We start from the raw sequence: 21,266 nt of genomic DNA, 5'->3' as shown, positions 1-21,266 counted from the left end.
CACCCAGGAACCCCCAGGAGAACCTCCCGCTTCCCTCTTCAGACAAGGACGCCGACTTCCCTGCTTCGGTTTTAATAGTGGAGTCCAGCCAGCCTGCCTTCTACGGAAGGAGCAGAGTCAATCAAGCTACTGCTTGCCAAAGAAAAGTGGGTGGACAGAAGCTTCAAACGCAACAGTCTTATGGCTTTCCATGCCGTGTCCAAGTGGTCAGCTTGGCTACTGAGGGGAAGAAGCATCTGCCTGGTAGCCCTCTGTTTTCATGTCGTTCAGGCCCAGCTCCTCGTTCTGTTCAAACCGCCGCTCGTATCGCTCCACACACAACTCTGGGTCTTCTTCAGGAGCGTAGAGATTCTGGAAGGGCAAAGACAAGACTATGAGGCAGCAGCCAGCGCGCAAAAAACCCCCAGGGCTTGCAGCCTTTTGCCCAAATCTGGTAGCGTTCCTTTTAAGAACAGGTCTTGGGTTTGTTTCTTAAAGAGGCAAAATCAAACATGCAAAGAATCATCTACACCAGTGTTTTTCAACCTTGTCAACTTGAAGATGTCTGGACTTCAACTCCCAGAATTCCCCAGCCAGCATTCGCTGGCTGGGGAATTCTGGGAGTTGAAGTCCAGACATCTTCAAGTTGACAAGGTTGAGAAACACTGTCCTAACCACTGCTGGGGAATTCTGGGAATTGAAGTCCAGACATCTTCAAGTTGACAAGGTTGAGAAACACTGATCTACACCATTATTAAAAATACGCACAACAAGATAACATAAAAAGTGTCCTTCAGCCCCTTCAGGCGTCTTCCCTGGAAACATCAAGATCAGCCTTCCTTCCCCAACCCAACACTGGCCAAAGTGCCCAGAATGCCAGGACAACCCAACAGCTCAACAATGAAGGCCAAACAATTTCACCAGAGAGGGGTGGGCTTTAGAGCCTCCTCCTCCTCCCTCCTGCCCACAGGGACATCCCATAACAGAGGCTGCTTGGAAGCCCCAAGGCCAGGTGTAAACGTATGCCTGCCCTTCCCTGAGCCACTACAGGAAACGTGAAATAGCGGCATTTTAAAACAAAACACCCAATGCCTCTTTTTTAAAAGTTGGTGGCCCTTTTCCGCCCAGGTTATTTGCCCCCATTGGCCTCACCTGAAGGTAGCTGTTTCCTGCAGGGTCATCCAGAACAAGATGCACCTTCATCTCCCCATCTACGATCTGGCAGAAAAAGAAAAGAGACGCTCTCTCCATCTGACCACAGAAAGCATCACCCGCAAAACGCAAGGCTCACCTTCCCTCCCGCAAAGGGCCTGCAGGGGGCTGGCGCTGGCAGCACGAGGGGCATGCAAAGGCGGCCTTACCTGCTGGAGCTTCTTCCCAAACGCGTGCAGCTTTGCTGCTTTGCCAGGGCAAGAGGCGTCCCCCAGGGTGAAGGGGTTCTTCTCCACCTGCGGGGGAGACGGCTGGGGGTTAGGCCCAAGGCAGAGGCAACGCCTCCAAGTCCCGCTCTCCCAGGTCACCCTAAGGCAGCAGCTCTCTGATCAGCAGAGCCAGGCTCCCCCCAAGACCAGTGCTCTGCCTTCCGCCCAGATGCCGCAAGTCACAAGGCGGGAGCAGCTCAGCCCAAGGCTCCCACACTCCCCCCCACTCTAGTTCAGCTGATCTCCAGTTCCTTCGTAGGAAGAAATGTGGCACTACGGGACAGACCTCCAACTCTCGCTCAGATTCACTCACCAGAGCCTGGATGTCCTTCATCAACCCTTCTAGAGTGGTGAATTTTCCACCCAGAGCTCCCATTCCTATCTCAAACTCCAGCTCTGGAATCTCTATCCTGCAGGTTTCCGACTGCAAAAGAGAGAGAGAACCCCATTTGTTCCGGGAAAGGCCGGCTGCAGCCTTCACAGAAAGTGCAACTGTCAGAACTGAGGGAAGGAAGGGTCACCTTTAGAACGTCCCTCATCATGTCTGCAGAGCCCGTCACATGAAGGGTTATCTTGGTGCCCAAAGGCTCGATGCCTCCCCCGGATTTTACCTAAGGCAATAAAAGGGGGGGGGTGTCTTAAGTGGTAACACGGAGCAGAGCCTCGATGCCCCCCCCCGCCAGAACGAAAAGACTCACCTCGTTTGTTCTGTGCCCACAGGCATCGCAGTTTGTAGCCATGATGATGACCTCCTTGAAATGGGGAATCTCTGAGGAGAAGCAGTAAAGAAAAACTCCACCATGCAGACCCATCAGCCCTCTTGCTCCAGTCCCCACGCGTTTCCTTGGGGGCAGGGGAGGAGCCCGGTCGGCCCCCTCTGCCCTCCAGGAGCCAGCGCCCACGCCAGGGCCATGGATAGGGCTGGCAGAGGCAAGCCCCCACAGGGTCAAAGGATACGCACCAGCTTCATGTTTGTGCTGGCGGGAGCGTTGCATTCGGGGCAGTTGGTGCCGAACTGCAGTACCTGGCAGAAGAGAAGCCACCATGAGGCCCCTCCGCTCCCGACTGGACAGGCACCAGACCAAAGGGGAACCCTGCCCCCCAACTGCCAGCCCCACCCGCTCACCTCGTTCCTCAGGTCCTCTGCAGGGTCGGCTGGATCCTCCTCCAAGCCCTCTTCCTGAAAGGGGAGGGGGGGAATGGAGGGGTCCGTAAGCGTTTGGCATGCAGACCCTCAGGGCTTGCAAGAGGGCTCCGAGGCCACAGGAACGGCGGGGGGCCCCAGGCAAGACCTGTCCAAGCCCTCCCTGTTACCTCTAGTCCAAGCAGAGCTGCTTGCTCGGCTGTCCTCCTGTAGTGGGTGACCTCCAGGGCCTCGTCCTTCTGCGGCGCATGAGGGTTCTCCACAAAACTGTTTCCCGAAGGATCATCAAGAATCTGGAGGGGGAAAAGAGGCGCCACCAAAATCACTCTTTTGCCGGCATTAACATCGCCTGCAGGTGGAGGCGGCTCTCAGCACCCCAAGGCAACTTACAAATGTGAAAGCCGACTCCGCTTCCTTCAGGCCTTTCAACTTGGAGATGAATTCGTCGATTTTTCCTGCCACTTCAGTGTCCATTTTCTACGGCCCAAAAGCAGAAACAGCTGGCTTGCTTTCCCAGAGGAAGCAGCGCACAGAGACACAGAGGGGCAGCCCCCTTCTAGGCCCCCAGCTGGGGCTGTTCCTCCAGAAAGGCGAATGCCGCAGGAAGAACCTTAAGCCACCAGTCAAACCAGCAGGCCTGGCTTGTTCCTTTTCTGGCCCAGCCGACTGCATTCTCTCCCCACCAAATAAAGACAAAGCCCAGCCTGGACCACACGCAGTTTCACCTTGAAGTATTTCAGGTGCCCCAGAAGCCTTTGCAATCCCCCCGGCCCCCGTGGAGCTGTCAGAATTGAAGCCGGCCATGTGAAAACCGGCAGAAGACCATCCCCTCCTGTTCCACTTCCCAAGGGGGCCTTCAGACCCCAAGAACTTACTTATGAACAGGATGCTCTAGAACAGCGGCCCCCAACCTTTTGGGCACCAGGGTCCAATTCCATGGACAGAGGTTTTTCCACCGACTGGGGGTGGTGGTGGTTCTGTGCTGCCTGCATTCCGCGGAGGGGGCTTCGCTTGTTTCTGGCAGGCCCCACATCAGTGCCAGTCCATGGACTGGGCACCCCTATTCTAAACCAGCAATCGGAGGTTTTTTTGCCCAGGTGGCAGGAAGCCTATCTGCAATTAACACGGTCAAATGCCAAGCTAGAAAGTTGCCCCATGTGAGGAAAGTGTGGCCCCCTCCATTTCCCAGATTCCTTCGAGCAGCTTACTCTGCGGTGAAGCTGATCCTGCTCCAGCCCTGCTATTGCTCTGTCAAGGATCCCTTCCAGGGTGGTAAGAACTGATGGGAGGGAAAGGGGGGAAACAGCCACGATTACTCCATGCTTCCAGACAATCACAAGTTTCTTCCACCCAGACAAGTAAAGTATTTGTCCTTACTATGAAAAAAAGCCCAAACTAACAATAGGGCCTCCTGCCAGATCCTCTCGGGCAAGCCAGGAATCAGAAAGAAGGCTGCAGCTTCTACCCCTCAAACAGCATTCTCACCCTTGTCTAACCACAAGCCTCCCCCCTTGTGCCCTAGTTCCAATCAGCCTGGGAAATAGCAGCAGATGGCAGCTCAGCCCCGCAGATTAAAGCCGCACTTCCTCAGAGCCTAAAAGGAAGCCAGCTTTGGAAAAGAGCCTACGCTCCCCTCCTCAGCCCCAAAGAAAGCTAGATGGGGGCCACAGCACCCGGGTACCAAAATCTCCTGGAGGCAGATGCAGCCCCCTGCCCAGCACTCTCTCAGGAGGGGGTCTCGCCCACCAGAAGCTCCTCCTCCTCCTCCTCCTCCTCCATGGGTTCCTCCAGGAAAGCAGGAAGGCACAGGGGGGGGCTCCTCTCCCATGTCCCTCCCCCGCCCCAAGAGGCCCTCGCAGGGCTTCACACCCACCTCCCTTCTGAGAAAAAGCGGGGATTTCGAAGTCCAGCTCCGGGACACCAGCGGTGGCAGAGTCCGTCTTCACCACCGCCCTGTTCATGTCCTGGGGGGGAGAGGAGAGGATCAGGAACGGTGACTCTACCCTAGGAGGAGGGGAGGGGGCAGCGCCACAAGCCTCTTTCCCCGGGCTCCCTTCATCAGCAGCCCCCCCCAAAGCCCCCCGGGGGGGGGAGAAGCGCCTCTGGACTCCCCCCCTCCCTCCCTCCCTCTGCCCGAGACCCGCCCCCCTTCTGAGGGGGGGGGCTTTGGGAGGCGTGTCCGGAGTCCCCCCTCCCCAGTCGGCCCACCTGCCGGCTCTTGACGGCCAGCGCGTAGCGGACCCCGCGCGCCTGGATGCGTCCGGCCGACTGGACCTCGGCGTTGGTGCAGCCGCAGCTGCCGCAGGCGAAGGAGCCGACGATGACCTCCCGGAAGAAGGGGATGCGGGTCAGCAGGAGACGCGTGGTGCCCTGCGGGGAGGGAGAGGCTGAGGCCCGCCCGGGCTCCCCAGAACCCCCGCCGGAGCCCCGCCGCCCGGCACCGGCACCGGCAGCGGGAAGCGCCGCGGCCTCACCTGGCAGAAGCAGGCCATGCACAGCGACTCCAGCTCGGTCGGCAGCTGCTCCTCGTCGTCGGCGCTCAGCGGGCGGAACGGCCCCCCCACCGCCACCCCCGGCTCCCGCCCCACCGCCGCCATGCCGCTCGCAGCCTCCGCGCCGGCTTCCGCTTCCGGCGGAAGAAGAACTCGGCGCCCCTGTGACGTCACCCTCGGGCGCCCCGCCCGTGAGCGTCAAGAGGGGGCCCGCGGGCGCCGCTCCCTCCTTCCGCAGGGGGCGCCCGGGAGGCAGAATGAATGGGCTGGAAGGGTCCTCGGAGGTCCTCTAGTCCATCCCCCTGCTCCAGCAGGCGACCCTGCAGCGTTCCAGAGAAATGCCCTCCAGCCTCTTCTCCAAAGAGCCCCGCAACCTCTGGGGGGGCAGGAGGAGCCTCTGACCCGCGGCCTCTGGTCCTTCCCTCGCTTGGGGGCCTCGGAGGTCTCCCCCCACACTATCTTTCTCTGGGGAAGCCCCTCAAATATTGGAAGACGCCATCATGCCCCCCTCCCCCTCCGTCTCTTCACTGACCCAGAGATCCCCCCCCCCTCTCCCTGCATCCGGTGGTCTCCGCCTGGGCCCAAGAGCGATCGTGGGTGCACCCCATTTCATCCACGTAACACCTATCCTCCGCGAGCTGCACTGGCTGCCTGTTGGTCTCCGGGTGCGCTTCAAGGTGCTAGTTGTCACCCACAAAGCCCTTCATGGTAGTGGATCTGGGTACTTGAGAGACCGCCTACTGCCAATCACCTCCACTAGGCCAATAAGATCCCATAGATTAGGCCTCCCCCGAATTCCATCTTCCAGCCAGTGTAGACTGGCAACTACCCGGAGGAGAGCCTTCTCGGTGGCTGCTCCGACCCTCTGGAACGATCTCCCCGTGGAGATTCAGACCCTCACCACCCTCCAGGCCTTCCGCGCCACACTTAAAATCTGGCTATCCCAGCTGGCCTGGGGTTTAAAGACTCTAACCCCACTCGAATTGTAAGACTGTTGAGTTCTTAAATGATGTAATGCTTTTATGTTGTAAATTGTTTGTCCTTCCCCCCCCCCTTTGAACTGTGAGCCGCCCTGAGTCCCCCCAGGGAAAAAGGGTGGCATACAAATAAAGTGAACTGAACTGAACTGAACTGAACTAATCAGGAGTGGGGGGGGGGGTCAGAAGGAGAACCGGTAGCAGAAGTTTTGAGTAGTTTGGCAAACGGCGCCCCCCTCCGTCCTCTGCCTCCCAGCTGATGGGGAGGGATGGGGATTTTGCAGTCTCCTCCCCCTGCCACACCCACCAAGCCACGCCCACAGAGCAGAGTGGGAAAGTGTTGACTCCTCCCCCTGGCCCTCCTCCCCTGGTTGCCCTTCCCTGCCCCTCCCCAGAGAGTCTTTTTTTGCAATAGGGAGGCCAAAGTAGATCCAGAGTCTTCCGTGTCTGGTGCTACCAAAGCTTTGTCCATGGACGCTTCAGGTGGTCCCTGAGGGGAAGGCGGGGAAGCCAGCGGGAGACCTGGCCTTCCAGGGAGCTGCCTGCTGAGCAAGGGCCGGGCAGTGGGAACCCCCGTCCCTTGGGCAGGCCTAGCCGGTTTGAGGCCGCTGCCATCCTTGGCACTGGGGGGGGGGGTGGAGGCTGCAGAGCCTTGGCGCTCCTTCCTGGGTGGGGTCTCTGGTCATCCCCAGACTGGGCTCCTGCCGCAAGGGTTAGGCCATCGGGCTGTTGTTTTTTAACTGCTGTTTTTCTCAGCCTCTGTTTTCTTTTTTAAAGGTTTATTAATATTCTACAGATAAAGTTTTTATTGTGTGCCACCTAAAGTCACTTTTGTGTGGGACGGGCAGCCCTGTGCAGCTGATGGAGAGCCCCTTCCCTGAGCCCCCCTCCTGTTTGCTCTCTTGCCACCCCACCCCACCCCCAGGATCCCTCCGGAGCGCCCGTCCCCGCCGCCCCCAAGAGACAGAGCCTGGAGGGTGGCTGAGCAGTTCTTTTATTTCAAGCAACAACAATTGGAGTCTCCTGGAAGAGCTGCTGGGCTCCCCTCCCTCATGCTTCTTCCTGGGTGTGAAGGAGCTGCTCCTCGGTCTGCTGGAGGCTGTTCACTAAGGCCATGATCTTCTCCTTGACTTCCCCCGTCCAGGGTGCTCAGTTGGTCCTCCTGCCCGCTGGCATGGGGCTGCAATCTCTGGCCCAGCTTCTGCACCTTTTCCACCACCAGATCGCTGAAGCTTTTCCCTTGGGACAGCGCCCGCTGGCGGAAGTCCTCAATCTGCTGCCTGACGTCCGTGTTCAGGCTGTTCAGGTGGGAGGCCAGGTCTCCCTGCAGAAGCGTGTCGAGCTGTGCCCGCAACTGCTCGGCTTCTCCCTGGAGCTTCTCCCGCAAGGCCTCCGCGCTCTTTCCCACCTGGAAGGAGAGCTCTTCCATCTGCCGCCTCAGCTGCTCCGGCGTGGTCGGGGCATAGGGGGACAGCTCTTGTACAGCTCCTCCACCGCCTGGTCCACCTTGGCCTTCAGCTCCGCAGGGAAAGGGCCCAGCTGCACCTTGAGGTCTGCCACCTGCTGGTTGATGGTCTCCTGGAGCCTCTGGACGTAGGGGGAGAGGCTGGCCGGGTCCCCCACGTTCTCCTTCAACCGGGCCTGCAGCTCCTGCACTAAAGGTGCCAGTTTCTGCTCGATTTGGGTGGACAGGATGTCTGTGGTGGTTTGCAGCCGCTCCATGTAGGGCGCCAGCTGGGTTTTTAGGTTCCCCGGCAGTCGTGGTGACCTGGTTCTGGGCCTCCACCAGAAAGGGAGCAACATCCGCCTGCAGCTGCTCCAGCTCCCTCTTGAGTTTTTCCTTCACTTTTCCCCTTCTTCCCTCATCTGGGTCTGCAGCTGCGTGATGTACAGGAGGAACTTCTCCTGCACTTCCTGGCTGTAGGGGTTGATGGCCTGGAGGTGTTGCTGGATCAGGTCCCTGGGGGAAAAGGGGGAGGGAAATCACAGCTTGTCCCTTTCCTCCCCCCCCATGACTTCCCTATTGGAGCCACACCTGCGCAGGTGGGCCTCCCCCACCTGACTGCAGGGGAACCTGCCGTCTGCCTTGAAAGGGTTTTTAAGCCTGGGCTTGACGGGCAACTCACGTGACGTGCTTGCTGATGTCCGACTGCTGGGCCTGCCTCAGGGTCTCCCTGGCATTGCTGCTCAGCTGGGCGACGTACTGCCAGACCAAGTCAGTCAGTTGTTGGGGAGAGGGGCTATCTTGGGCCCCTGCAGGAAGGAGGAGAGGAAAGGGTCAGTCCTGAGGGCCAGCTCTCTGGGAAACCCAGGCCTGTTCAAGGGACTAGAGACCCTCGTCTGGACTACTGTGTCCCCCTTTCCAGCCACCTCCATCAAAGGGGCTCCTGCTGCTGCTCACAGCGAGCCCCACTTCTTCTCGTCTTCTCTGAAGCCCCCCCCCCCCCCCGTTTCCGTTTGAGCCACGCAGCATCTCTGGATGCCTTTAGCCCAACCTCTCTCTGCCTTCCGGAGGCAGCCGATTAGCAGAAACACCCCGGCCAGAGAAATCCCGAGGAAGGGCAGAGAAGGGAGGCAGTTAAAAGATGGGGAGAATGAGATCCTGGTACCTGTGGTGGCAATCAAGAGTCCGAGGAGGAAGGCGGCTGCCTTCGAGACATGGTGGCTGGCAGGAAACGGCACGCAAAGTCCTCTCGGGAACAGACCTGTGGAGAAGAGGCAGAGGTGACCCTTTGTCCCAGGGCCGAGCTCTCTGTTGGCCCCAGCCCTGCAGCATCGCCTCAGCAAAGATTTGGGGCTCCCCAGGTGGAAGTAAGGGGAGCCAGGAGCTTCCCCCAAGGGGAGAACCAGAGCCAAAGCCAGGGGTGCCTCTCAAGCTGGATGAGGGGCGGACGAGGCAACACCAGCCTCGCCCAGCCCAACCTCTTGCCCGACAAAGCACCCGGGGGCTGCCCTCTTCCGCCGTCAAGGAGCCCACGCACTCAGCTTGCCCGGTCCCCTCGGGCTCCAAAAGAGAGCAGATCCCCGTTTGCAGCCAGGGCTCACCTTCTCCAGCGAGGCTCCTTCTGCTCTGCAGCTCTGCCTTGGCAGCCGCTCCGTACTTATACCCTGGGGACGGCATCTCTTGCCTCCACGCAGGCTGCTGACACCTCCTTGAGCTCTTGGACTTTAGCAGGAATGTGACGTGGAGGCCTCCACCGCCACAAGGTTGCCCGTTATCTGCAGCCCCACCGCAGAATTTCTTGCACGGTGCCCCAGGCTCTGCCAGCAGGGAGGAGACAGCACAAATCTAGGCAGGTCTAAGGTTAGGGAGAGCAGGAGAGGAGCAGGATTCTGGCAGCAATGATAAATATCATGATACAGTAGTGATAAAAGAAGTGGCCAGGAATGGGAGCAACCCAGGAGTGGAGGATTAACGGGATTCTCCCCTGAAACCCTTCCAGGCCTGGAGGCCCTTCTGCATTTGGGGGGGGGGGAATAGGGCAGGGGGGGCAGGCCAGGAATCTTCAGTGGGAATGACCACACCCTCTGCCCCCACGATGAGGAAAGGAGCTTAGCCACAAAGGTTCTGGGGCCGTCCCGAGCCCCCTGCTGTCCCTATGGAAATACACATCAGACACCCAGCCAGGCTGCAGCTGAGGGGCCCCTGGCCGAGGTCTGCTGGGCTGGCTTTGCTTAGACTCCACATGGAGCTCAAGACTCAGAATGTCACCCTGCCTGCACTCAAGACTACAACCTGCCAAAGCCCCTCCCCCACGGCCAAACCCACAGGCCTCTGGGGCAGTAGTGGCCCCCACCCCTTTTCCTATTATCTTCCGTGGGAGAGGAAAGGAGCAGAATCCAGAGAACCAAAATTCACTGGGGGCCTCTGGCCAGCAGGTGACCAGGGGGAGGGCCCAGAGGCGGTGGAAGAACCCCAAGGTCCCACCAGGCCAAGAGAGGCCCCAAAGGCCTCCTCCCTCCAGAGGCCCAGGGAGATCCAGGGAGGCCTCGGGAGGAAGCAGCCTCTGCCCAGAGAGGCCGAAGGGACATCAGGTGGCTTTGTGCCTATCAGGAGCCATCTGGGGCCCCACACACAAACGCAAAGTGGGAGCTGCATCTTGTGCCGGTTGCGTTGCTTCCCTTTTCAGATTTGGTGCCTTCGGTTTCATCCTGTGACTGTGTGTGACACAACACCAGAACCATCACCCAGCCGGCTCTGGCACCCTCCACTTGGCTCACGGGTTCATGACGGAGTTTGAACCCCGTGATTAGACCGCATCTTTCAAAGGGGAGCTTTGCTCAGGCGGGAATAGCCCGAAAATCAGGCCTTGGAGCTCTAGGCAACACGGCTGGAATTTGGCCAGAGCCAAAGGGGCGCAAAGCTTAGCCAACCTCTGGCAGATGTTTTGGACATCAGCTCTTCCCTATCAGCCCCCCCCCCCGTCTCCCCAAGATATTTTGGCAAGGGATTGTTTCTGCAGGTCACAAGCCTCCCTCTTTGGCCCTGTCTCTCTTTTGGCAGAGGGAAAAGTGCCTTCTGGCTTCTCACCGAAGTCAACAGAATCCGATGACCGGGAGGAGAATCTAAGGGGGGGGGGAGGCTTCCTTCAGGGTCCCTATGCAACCGACGGAAGACTCAAACTCCTGGGCAAGTTGTTATGTGGGGTTTTATGGCCGGCATGGATATCGCGTAAGCAGAAGGTCTGGCTGTTGTACCCATTGACCCATAATCCACCCCTCTCAGTAGGTTGAAAGCTTTGCTCTCCAAATGGCGCTGCGGATGGAACATGGGGAAGCCCTGGGAGGGCAAATGACCACCCAGGCTGGGATGAAGGCAGAAGAAGCCACACGCAGGCACTCAAGCGCTTCCAAGACCCTCCCAGGTGCCTCCTTCCCACCGGTTCCCATCTGGCTTTGCCAGGATGGAGGTCTCTCTTTGCCAGCTTCCAGCCAGGCTCCCCATGCCAGGCCCACAACCATGTTGCCAACGCAGTTCCAAAAGCAGGGAGCCTCCCTCCACCCACCCACTTGGACCCTCCATCTCCCGGCCACACCACTCTTCTGCAGTTCAAGGTTTGGCTACCCTGGGGAAGGCACTGGCCAAAGTCTGGGCATCCTGGCACCCGGGTCCAAGAGAATCAGTATTGCATTTGCCTGACAAAGCAGAAGCAGGGGCTTTCTCAAGTGGGTGGCCTTGAAGCAGGGGACAGAGATCGGGTCTAGTGAGCTTCTGAGCATGTGCAGGCTGCCTCCCCCCACCCCTTGGCTGAAACAGGCAGCACAGTGATGCAGGCTGGGGGATTTGAAGGCTTCTCCTGGTGTAGAAATAAACTAGTTTGTTTAACTGACCCCTGACTGGCCTGGCTGTGTTATCTGGGGGTCACAGTCCAAGGCCAGCAGGGCTGTTGTGCAGGATGAAGGGGCCGTGGCCAACAACACCCCACAGGGTTCAAAGATGATCCCGTTGGTGCTGAGAGGCCACAGGTTGCCAGAGTGTGATTGCGTGGGAGCCCCGAAGAGCCTGTGGAAAGAAACAGGAACCTCCAACACAACCTTGGCCAGGAGCCAGGGCTGCCCTCGCCACCAAAGGCCTGGGGCAGGGAAAAGAGAAGAGCTGGCCCCTCGGGCTTGATTTGGGAAGCCATCCGGGCACAGAGCCTGGCTTTGCACTGACACCCCCCATCCCCAAATCTAGGCCAAGCACACACACACCCCCCCCTCAGAAGGACTCGGCTAGCCAGGTGCGTTTGGATCCCTTATTTTTGCACCCCAAAAGAAGAGCTGGCACAGAAACAGGGCAGACTGGCCCCAGCAAGCACAGCGATTTCCCAGCTGCCCAATTGAAGGCCTTTTGGGGGAGGGGCAGATTTACCCAGAGAGAGAGGGAGGGAGGGAGGGAGGGAGGGAGGGGGAGAGTCCAAAGAAGCCCCCTGGGTCCCTCTCCACAGACTGCCAACTGACTGTGAAGCCCCAAAATCAGGAGACAGTAGAAGAGATGGTCAGCTAAGTGGTCTCTGGGTGTGAGATGCCCCTCACTCGGACACCTGCACCTCCCCACGCACCCCCCCCTGCAATCCCTCGGGAAGGAGACCCCCAGAACACCAGCAGTAGCCCCGGGAGGAACAGGAGACGGCTGGGGGGCAGGCAGAGACCTCACTGGGTCTCTATGTCTTTCACAGCGCCCACCATTGGCCTTCCATTCCCTGCCAGCCCAGCTGGGCTCCGCTGTTGGTCTCCAAGAGGCCCGTCCAGCAAAGAGGAGAAGGTGGCAGGGAGGGAGCGAGCGCGGCCACGCCATGCCCACCCGGGGCCAGGCCGGGGCTCTGAGAGGCGCTGCTCGGGGAAGGGCCCTGCCAGACCGGCGGAGCAGCGGAGGCGGGCGCGGGGCGGGCGAGTGTCCCAAGCGCAGCCAACGGGGGCCGAAGGACGGAAGCCCCCCTGCCCCGGGCCCGCCCCTCCCAAAAGCCCCCCCGCCGGAACTTTGACCGCGCAGCCCCGGGGGGAGGGGGGCTATAAAGGGGGAGCCGCGGCCGCCCCTTCGGCAGAACGGACCGCTCTTCGGGGAAGCCCAGCCGGAAGGTGAGACCCGGCGGCAGGCAGCGCTGCGGTCTCCGCGGGGCAGGCAGGCGGCGGGCCGGGGAGAACCGCCGTCGCGTCTCCCTCGGGGGCTCTGAGCCGTCTCGCTCTCTCTCTCTCCCCCTCAGTCTACCTGGCAGGGCGGCTGTTTCGAGTCGAAAGGGCGAACGTGACTTTCAGCTCCCGGAGAAAAGGTGGGAGAGGGGCCTCCCCGTCCGTCCAGCAACGCCGGTCCCAGCAAGGGGGCTTCGGGGCGGTTGCAGAAGGCTTTCCCATGGGGGGAGGCGCGCTGGGACCCCCGCCTGTGGAAGCCCTGGAGGGAACGGAGCCTGGCCTCCCTTCCGCCGTCTGTGCCCCTCGCTGCCAGCCCCTGACCCTGCCCGGCTTCCTCCCCCTTTTGCCCCTTCTTTGGAAAGATGCCCGGCCTGGAGCCAGGGGCCGCCCAGCCCTCCCTTCCACTCAAGGCAGCCCCTTCCAGGCGAGTGACGACCCCTTTTCTCTGCACAGGACCCACCGAGGGACGATGAGGATCCCGCTCCTGCTGCTGCTGGCGGTGCTGGCGCTGCTGGCCACCGACGCACGTAAGAGGCTGCGCCGCAAGGGAGCCGAGCGGGGGCCCTGGCAGTGGGGCCACCGGGGGCTCAGAGGGCGGGGGGGCGCCCTTCTCTTGCCTGGCTCTTTCCCTGCCCCTCCCTGGCGAGAGCTCCCCCCATCCCTCAGCCTCCCCCCCCCTTGCTTCCCAGGCGCTGAGGAGGGCCAGGAGACGGTGAGTACACGTTTCCAGGGTCTCGTCCGGAAGGCGCAAGAGCACATCGCCAATTTCCGAGTATCGGATGCTTACCAGCAACTGAGGTGGGTTTTGGGGTCTCCGGCCTTTTGGAGGTGGGGAGGAGAGCCCAGGCGCTGCACAGCCCTTTGGGGGGGGCTGCTCCCCTGGGAGGGATTTGGAGCAAGGGGTGGGGCGCCTCCTAATTGGTCAAGACTGTGACCAGACTCTCCTTTTGCACAAAGCCTTCCCTTGGCTAGCAAGGAGAATCGGCCGGCTGAGCGTATAAATTCTGCTTCTGCAACTTGATTCTTTGCAGCCACCGAGATGTCCTTTGGGCTCAGTGCGCCTCCAGCCACGGCCTCCCAGCCCAACAGGGCCTCTTGAGGTGGGGGGGGGGCAGGAAGATCTGTTCCCTGAACTCCCTTTCCTCCCCTTCTCACCCCACCTTAACTCTCCCCAGGGAATTGTCAGAGAAATGCATTGAACGCACCCGGAACGCAGTTGAGCAAGTAAAGACTCACATCTCAAACCTGCTGAAGGGATCTCCCTGAGCCTGGAGCCCCATTCCACACCCAGGAGCCCAATGGAGCCACGGCACCCTAGCCGTCCTCAGGACCAGGCGCAGCTCTTCCTGCTCCTCTGGGGACCCTCAGATCGTCTGCCCCCTCTCCCCCCCCCCCTCCGCTTTCTGGCTCCTCTCTAGTGTGGGATTGTCCTCATTAAAAGTAGCAGAACGTTGCATGCTTGGCTTTCTTCCTGTGCGCCGATTGGACGGGCATCTTACCCCCCAAGCAGGAGCCCTGCTGGGATTTCAGGGGGGCGCAAGGGGCTTTCACAGCTCCTCCTCGTCCGCAGATGAGAGTCACAAGGGCCGAGGTGTGTCCCATTACAGGCCCCTGCTCAGCGCTGGCCGGGTGGGGGTGCAGACGGGAAGGCCCTGCCCAGGGTCCTTGGGGGCCAATAAGACACACACCTGGCCTGGGAAGCCCCCCCCCCACATGCTGCCTTCAGGCACTTTGGCTCTGGCCCAAACAAACTCCTCCCCTGGGTCCTGCCAACCTCCAGCCCCCAAGTGATTGCACTACGGAGCCCCCGTTTGCTCCTGACATTAGCAGGCGTTCGCACCCGGACCCCATTCATGGGCTGGCCTGTGGGGAAACACACCCTGTGCCCCAAGCATCTCCCTTCCGAGGCTGAGCCCCACCCTCACCCCACCCCCAAGCTCCGTTGGACTAAATGCGAGGGAGGAAGCATCCTTCCCATCGCCTCCCAGCTGCCAAAGAGGCCTGGAGGAGCTTTGGAGGAGCTGAACCCCGAGTCCTTCAGAGCCCAGGTCCCCCCACCCCGGCCCCCATCATGCACGGGACGCAGGAGATCATTTGCATATCACAGATGTTTTTATTTGGCACAAAAGAAGGAGGAGAAGAGGGGGAAAGTCTGGGTGGAGGTGGGGGGTTCTCTTGCAAAGGGATTGCCAGCCTCCTCAGCCACCAGGATGGGTCACCGGGACCCTTGCGGGGGGAGGGGAGCGGCAGTGTTGATTGGGGGGCACCCACGCGGGGCCTCTAGGAGCTCTCCTGCTGCTGCACCTCCTGCTCCGAACCACTGTCGGTCGCAAAGAAGGACTTGGCGCTCCCCACCAGGGTCAGCAGCTCCTCCCGGGCCTTTTCCAAGAGGGGCCCGTATTTCTCCCGCGCTTCGCTCAGTTGCTGCTGCAGCTCGGTCTGCAGCTCGGTGAGCTCGGTCAGGGCGCTCTGCTCCAGCGTCTTGGCCTTCTCCTGGAGGAGTTGCTCCAGCTTCTTGGTGTAGGGAGCGGCGTCCTTGCGGAAGGCCTCCACGTGGCTTCGCACCTTGTCCCGGAAGCCCTCGGCCACCGGCCTCAGCTTGTCTTGGGCCGCCTGGTTGATGTCCTGGGAGATGGTCTTCAGCTGCTGGAAGTAGATGGCCGCGTCCTGCTGCACGTTCTCCCGGAACCTGTTCAGGAAGGGCTGGATCTGGACCCCGACGTCCTGCACGTCATTGATGACCTCTTCCTTCAGCTTCTGCCAGGCCGCCCGCAGTTCGTTCCTCACTTCTTCCAGCTCGGGTGCGATCTCCTCCTTGATCTGTCGCAGCACAATTGTTACGGCTTCCAACTTCTGCCCTAAGGAGACTCTGCAAGAGAGCAAGAGCCGGGTCAGAGGCTGCAGAGGACGGAGAAGAGGCCTCCACAACACCCAGGAGCACTTGGAAAAACAGTGACAAAGAAATGAAAAGACATATTTTTTGGATGACTGGGTGGGAAGTTGATCTGACTAAAGAAAATGACATTATAATACAATAGAATCCTAGGACTGGAAGGGACCTCAGAGGTCTTCTAGTCCAACCCCAAATTCAAGTTCTGGAAAACAGTTATCATTCCCCACCACCCCCATCCTCCTGTCCTATCAGTTAGACATACGCAGCAGCTCCCTCCACTGTTCACACAATTCAGCCCCTCTTCATCCTTCTTTCTTGCACTCTTCCCTGCACTCTTTCCAGGGCCTCATCATCTTTTTTTTCTATCATGGCGGCCAGAACTGGATGCGCAACTCCTAGTCTTATCGGTGGGGTACACAGCTGTACTGTCACTTCTTGTAATCTTTCTGCTGTCCCTCTGTTGATGCAGCCCACAACCGCATCGGCCTTTTTGGCAGCTGCGGCACAGCTGTGGCTCAGGGGGCTTCTGGGGGTCCCCTAGGATGAGGTCACCAATCTATCATTTTTCCCCACCTCTCTCTCTCGATTCTCCCCGAGGTACAAGAGAATAAAACCAACAATTCCTAACAAAAACACCAAGAATTAAAAAAAAAACCTATTGTAATGTTTTTTGAAAAATAACACTGTTTTAGTGAAATGCAGGTGCCTCAAATGAAGAGAGTCTCCCCGGGGAAAGAGAAATGGTGTGATAGGGATTGCTAGGAAATTAACATCTGTCGCTTTTTAAAGGTTCTTAGAGGAGGGGAGGAGAGCTGAAAATATGTTGTCTGGTGAATTAATTTCAGTTTTAAATCATGAGAAGTGTATATTTAAAAAAAAAAAAAAGTGGAGCCAGAGGTTTCCCATAGAAAGTGGAATTGCTGCTTAGCTGCCGTTCAAGCAGAGCAATCTGGAAAGCTGGCCACACCTTTTACTTAACCGACATTTCAGTTTACACGTCGTATTTGGAAGGCGAATCGAACTCAAAGCAGAGAGAAGCCACCCCTGAAAATCAACCAATCTGGCGTAGGAATCCCTTCTTCAGCCCAGGCATCGCAACGCTCCCTCCGCCTGTGATCCGGAACCAGCAGGCAACGGGGTCTCTCGCAGGAGCCACGTTTAGGAAAAGCCCAGGAGATGCCAGCAGCCCCTCTCAGGTTGCCTTCGTCCCTCAAAGAGGCTGGGGGATGGGGGGGGCATGAAACTGCCCCAAAGGCCTGCCCCCTCCCCGGCTCCCCACAGGGCGGGGGCACAGGAGCCGTCTTCCCCTCGGAAGGCTCTCTCGGGGTATGGACAGCTACCAGCCACCGGGCAGGGCCTCCAACAACGGTCTCAGACTCCGTCGTCCCTGGGCTGCTCCACCCGCCCTGCCTCCCTGCCAGAGTGGCTGCCGATCAGCGTGGGCATCCTGAACACAGAGCCCAAGGGGGCTTCTGCTTCTCCCTCGGATCTCTCCCTCAAGAGGCGCCTGCCCTGAAACCGCCTTCTTCCCCCTCTCCGCTTCCTTTCGACTTTGCTGCTTCTCTTGCTGCTTCTCCGTTTGAGTTCCCTACTCAAGAGGTCTCTTTATCTCCCAAAACGAAAAACTCCCCTGGGCCACCGGCCGGGGCCTTGTCCGTCCCCAGGGACCATGGAGGAGGTGGGTGATGGGCCCAGGGAGCCCCCTCCCCTCCCCTAGGAAGGCTGGCTCTGCCTCTTCTGCCCTCCACCCTCCAGGCAGCCCCTGGGATCTTCCCCCGCCAGCAGCCTTCTTTGCCCCCGCCTGCCCTGCCAATCAGAGTACATGGGGGGGGGCCCTCACAGCTCTCCAGAGCAGCGGCCTCTCCCTCCTCCCAGAAAATCCCAGAGCTGCCCCCCAGCATGCCTCCCCCACCCCCCCCGAAAGCTGCAAGGCGCTACTCACTGCAGCTCCTGGGCCACGGCAGAGGAGTCGAACTGCCCCACGGCTTCCTGCACGGCCACCTTGGCCGACTCCAGGTACACCTGGCCCAGCTCCTGCAGGCGTTCCAGGCGGGTCTGCTGGGGGTCATCATGCTGCCAGAAGTAGCGGGCCTGGGCTCCTGCAGGGCAAGGCGGAGGGAGGGGGCTCAGCGCAGGTGGAGGCAGCCCTTGCTACCCCTCCTGCTGGAGCCCCATGGGAGCAGCCGGGCAGCCTCGTCCCCCAGACCCAGCCCTGCCCACCCGGCGGCTCCTCTGCCCAGAGACTCACCTGTAAGGAGCAGGAGGGCCAGGAGAAGGTTGAGACTCTGCATCCTGAGCTGCTACGTCCGACTCTGGGAGGGAGAAAAGCCGTTGAAAGACAAGCGCCCCCTGCCCAGACCCAAAGCTCCCTCTCCCGGCATCGGCCCCAAGGAAATCGGCTGAGCAGGAGGGGCGCAGGGTGGCTCTTCATGCCCAAAGGCCCTCTCAGCCGAGGATCCGGTCCCTGCCAGAGGGTCAGCCTGGCCGCCTTCTGCCTTGGCCCTCCCCAAGAGACCCCCAGAAGCAGCCCCAGCCCCTCCTCCCCACACCCAGGGCTCCCCTGCCCTCCTTCTCTGCCACCCTCTTGGCCAGCCGAGAGCAGCCGGCCGGAGCCAAGCCCAGCAGTGCCCGCATCTTACCAGCCACTCGGGTGTCTGCCGTGTCCTTTGCTGCGTGGAGTCGGTGGAGGCCTTTTATACCGGCCTGGTTGTTTATTGCTGGAGATAAGCAGTAGCTATAAACAGGGAATTCACTCCTGAGCGGTGACTATGTGGCGCTTAAGAGTTCAAGGATCAAACACATTGCCAGGCAGGAGAACGCAGGGACAAGGGAACTCGCTGGCACCGAGCCAAGAGCCCGGCTGGGCTGCGTACCCAGCGGGCCAACAGACCCCCAGCGGCCCAGGAGCAGCTGCAGTGAACAAGGGCCCGGGGGCTCTTGGGGGAGGCTTAGTGGCCGGCGGGGGCCTCCGGCCGTGGGAGGCTTCCACTCACCCCAGGGCAAGCTGATGGGAGGTCGGGCTCACCCCAAGACCAGCAGGCCAAGGCGGCTTTCCTCCCCCATCAAGGCCCGGGCCTCATTCTCCCCCTTCGGTCCCAAGCGGCAGAGCAGGGGCCCACCTGAGCAGACGCCCGGGGGCAGGAAGCGGAGAGGGATGGTGCCAGAGGAGAGGGGCAGGCTGGCCAATCAAGAGCGCTCTGGCAGAGAACACGCACTCCACATCTTCAGGATGGAAGGTGGGCTTTGTCGAGAGCGACCCCCTCCCCGAAAGGAGTCCTCCGGGGCCTGTGCAACCCCCATTGGTGAGCACATGAGCCGGTTTCTTTCCAACCAGGCCTAACAAACCATTCAGGATCTGCTGAGTTGGGCTGCAGGAGAAGCCAGCAAAGGGCGGCACTCTTGGGCTTCTCCCCTAGAAGCCACTCCTGGGGGCTCCAAAATCCAGCCCTGAGCCCTGCTTGGCAGGCGGATGATGGCATCAAACCCCCAGGGCAAACACCAGTCCGGCCTGAAGGAGGCTTCCCGCATGGCTGGTGTCCTACCCCACCTGAGATGGAGGGGGTGGGAGCTCCTTCCTTTCATTCGGGTGGCTGGGCCAAGCCACATTGGGGGGGGGGGCTTTGCTTTTCTCAACAGCCAACAGTTGTCAGGGCTGGGGGCACCTCCCACCCAAGGGCTCCCACCGCCGGATTTTCAGGCCGGCTCCCCAGCTCTCCTCCCAGGCTGTAACAAATCCTCAGATCGGGGGAGTGGGGGGCACAAGGGTGAAGGAGGGACACCCACCCCTCTCTGCAGCAACCAGCAAAATGGGAGGGAGCTGAAGGAGCTGCCCAGATGCCCAGCGAGGAGGAGAGCAGGCCTGGCAGGGGCCCGGAGGCCCTAGGCACACCTCCCACCTACAAGGGCTCCCCGTTCCGTGTCAGGAGAAAGAGGGGTGGCAGAAGCGTCCCCCCTCCCCCCCCCGCCTCAAGGGCTGCTCCGGCCGGCCATTTCCCAGAGCTCGGACGGAGGCTGACCCAGAATGGAGAGCTCGGCCCTGCCAGGTCAGCGGCTGCACCCTGAGGACTCCAAGTGGGGGCAGCTTTCCCTCTAAGCCAGTGTTTTTCAACCTTGGCGACTTTAAGTCCTGTGGACTTCAACTCCCAGAATTCCCCAGCCAGCTGTGCTGGCTGGGGGATTCTGGGAGTTGAAGTCCACAGGACTTAAAGTCGCCAAGGTTGAAAAACACTGCTCTAAGCAACCGAGGCCGGGGGTGGGGGTGGGATCTGCCAAGACCGTGAGAGGCCCAGAGGGGGGCTGCTTCCCCTTGGGGGAGACGGTCCCTTACAGCAGCTTCTCCCCGCAAGAGGCTGAGGTGGGGCTCTCCTTCAAAGGAGCCCCTGCGGGGCGTGTTCAAAGTCAAAGGGGCGGAGCTTCACCTCCAGCATTGCAGCCATCCTCTTGGCTCTTTTCACACACACACACGCCCCCCCCCCCCACGGATGCCCTGGAACAGCCCCCACCCCCACCCCCCAGGTAGGGGACCGGGCCGGGCAGCAGCTTCTCCAACAGCAGCAAGAGAGGAGCGAGACCAGAACTGAGAGCCAATCAGAATCGAGGGTTTATTTGAACAACCAGTTGCAAACAGCCCACCCACCCAAAACGGAACTAAGGATTAACTGAAAACCTGTGTGTCTCTGTGTGTGTGTGTGTGTGTGTGTGTGTGTGTGTGTGTGTGTTTAGGCTCTTATTTTAGTCCAACATAAACGAGAAAAATACTCTGGACATTTTCCCCAAAACAGAAATAATAGCAAAGTATGTTATACATTCAACATATACTGTAAGTACTGATTATACAATACAAAGCAACAATAAAAAAAAACCAAAACTGAAAACAAACAAACAAAAATGTGATACTGCAAAACAGCCCCGCCCGGCATCCCCCCCCCCTCTCCACGCAGCCTGTTGGAATAGGGCTGGGGGGGGGGGGCGCTGCTGTCACCTCCCAGGTAATGTAAACAGAGGACAAAGAAGCCAGAGTCCAGAGCTGGTGGGGAGGGTGGGGGGGGGCACCTTTGGCCCCCCCCTCCTCCTAGAAGCAGGAGCTCCCGTTCTGATCCGGCCCAGAGGAGGAGACCGGGGGCTCCTGAAGGGGAGGGGGCTCAGACTAAGAAGCAGCCCTCCGAGGGGGGCCCGGAGCTTCCCTGCCCGTCTCGAGGAAGGCGGCCCTTTAAAAAAACTTTTCCCGACTTTAAAAAAAAGCCGGTTGGAGGAATTCGGGGGAAGCTTCCGAAGGTCCCCAAAGGCAGAGAGACGATGCCAGGCCCTCTTTGCCCAGTCAGTGCCCCGAAAGGAGGGCTCCCCCGGAGGGCAGGCCTAGGGAAGAGCCAAGGGGGGGGGGAGAGCGGGGGTCAAGCAGCACAGCCAGGGGCAGGAAGGCATTCTGAATTAATTTATTAATATTAATAATAATAATAATAATAATAATACCAAAAAAATTATTGAAACAAATTCCTACATGATCTGGAGGGAGAGAAGTTAAAAAACAAGAAGCAAACTTTCTCAGAATTAAACTAAAAAAGGAGAGAGAGCAGGCACATGATGATAGGAATGAAAAAGAGGTACAAAAAGAGGAGAAAAGGATGTCGAAGCACAATGACAAAATCCAAACACAGAAAAGTCCGTAAATGGGAGACAAAAGCAATATTGCACCGCGGCCAGGAGGGGACCGGTCCGTGGGGGGGAGAGGGGGGGAGCCTGAATCCGGAG

The 21,266-nt window shown here is 59.7% G+C and overlaps 3 protein-coding genes and 1 long non-coding RNA gene across 4 annotated transcripts; 1 reads left to right on the top strand and 3 right to left on the bottom strand.

Annotated features, from left to right (window-relative positions):
* Positions 1-56: 56 nt before the first annotated feature.
* ZPR1 (ZPR1 zinc finger) lies at positions 57-5,165 on the bottom strand. Its single transcript, XM_087706472.1, has 14 exons — positions 5,019-5,165; positions 4,753-4,914; positions 4,418-4,508; positions 3,753-3,823; positions 2,935-3,021; positions 2,715-2,837; positions 2,527-2,580; positions 2,358-2,424; positions 2,099-2,169; positions 1,922-2,011; positions 1,714-1,824; positions 1,341-1,427; positions 1,132-1,197; positions 57-351 (listed from the first exon to the last, which is right to left on the bottom strand). Exons 1-14 carry the CDS (start codon positions 5,139-5,141, stop codon positions 217-219), a joined length of 1,338 nt encoding a protein of 445 aa, XP_087562598.1. The 5' UTR covers positions 5,142-5,165; the 3' UTR covers positions 57-216.
* A 1,826-nt stretch (positions 5,166-6,991) lies between these two features.
* LOC106556175 (uncharacterized) lies at positions 6,992-9,241 on the bottom strand. The gene is given in 8 exon segments (XM_014075157.2): positions 6,992-7,150; positions 7,152-7,489; positions 7,492-7,765; positions 7,767-7,858; positions 7,861-7,973; positions 8,140-8,266; positions 8,623-8,718; positions 9,059-9,241. Coding segments are annotated over 8 exon segments (1,203 nt in total). The 5' UTR covers positions 9,135-9,241; the 3' UTR covers positions 6,992-7,063.
* Positions 9,242-12,434: 3,193 nt separating this feature from the next.
* Positions 12,435-13,462, top strand: LOC148049012 (uncharacterized). The gene is made up of 4 exons (XR_015695372.1): positions 12,435-12,574; positions 12,700-12,765; positions 13,079-13,152; positions 13,315-13,462. It is a non-coding gene; the product is annotated as an uncharacterized LOC148049012 (long non-coding RNA).
* Positions 13,463-14,718: 1,256 nt separating this feature from the next.
* APOA1 (apolipoprotein A1) lies at positions 14,719-18,253 on the bottom strand. The gene is made up of 4 exons (XM_014075151.2): positions 18,158-18,253; positions 17,767-17,830; positions 17,461-17,617; positions 14,719-15,494 (listed from the first exon to the last, which is right to left on the bottom strand). Exons 2-4 carry the CDS (start codon positions 17,807-17,809, stop codon positions 14,906-14,908), a joined length of 789 nt encoding a protein of 262 aa, XP_013930626.2. The 5' UTR covers positions 17,810-17,830; positions 18,158-18,253; the 3' UTR covers positions 14,719-14,905.
* Between the last annotated feature and the right edge of the window lie 3,013 nt (positions 18,254-21,266).

The sequence above is a fragment of the Thamnophis sirtalis genome, unplaced genomic scaffold, assembly GCF_051295495.1.
Source record: "Thamnophis sirtalis isolate CommonGarterSnake01/CBP01778 unplaced genomic scaffold, rThaSir2_p1.2 scaffold_2, whole genome shotgun sequence".
Classification (NCBI taxonomy): Eukaryota; Metazoa; Chordata; class Lepidosauria; order Squamata; family Natricidae; genus Thamnophis; species Thamnophis sirtalis.
This window is presented reverse-complemented; position numbering and strand designations above follow the sequence as displayed.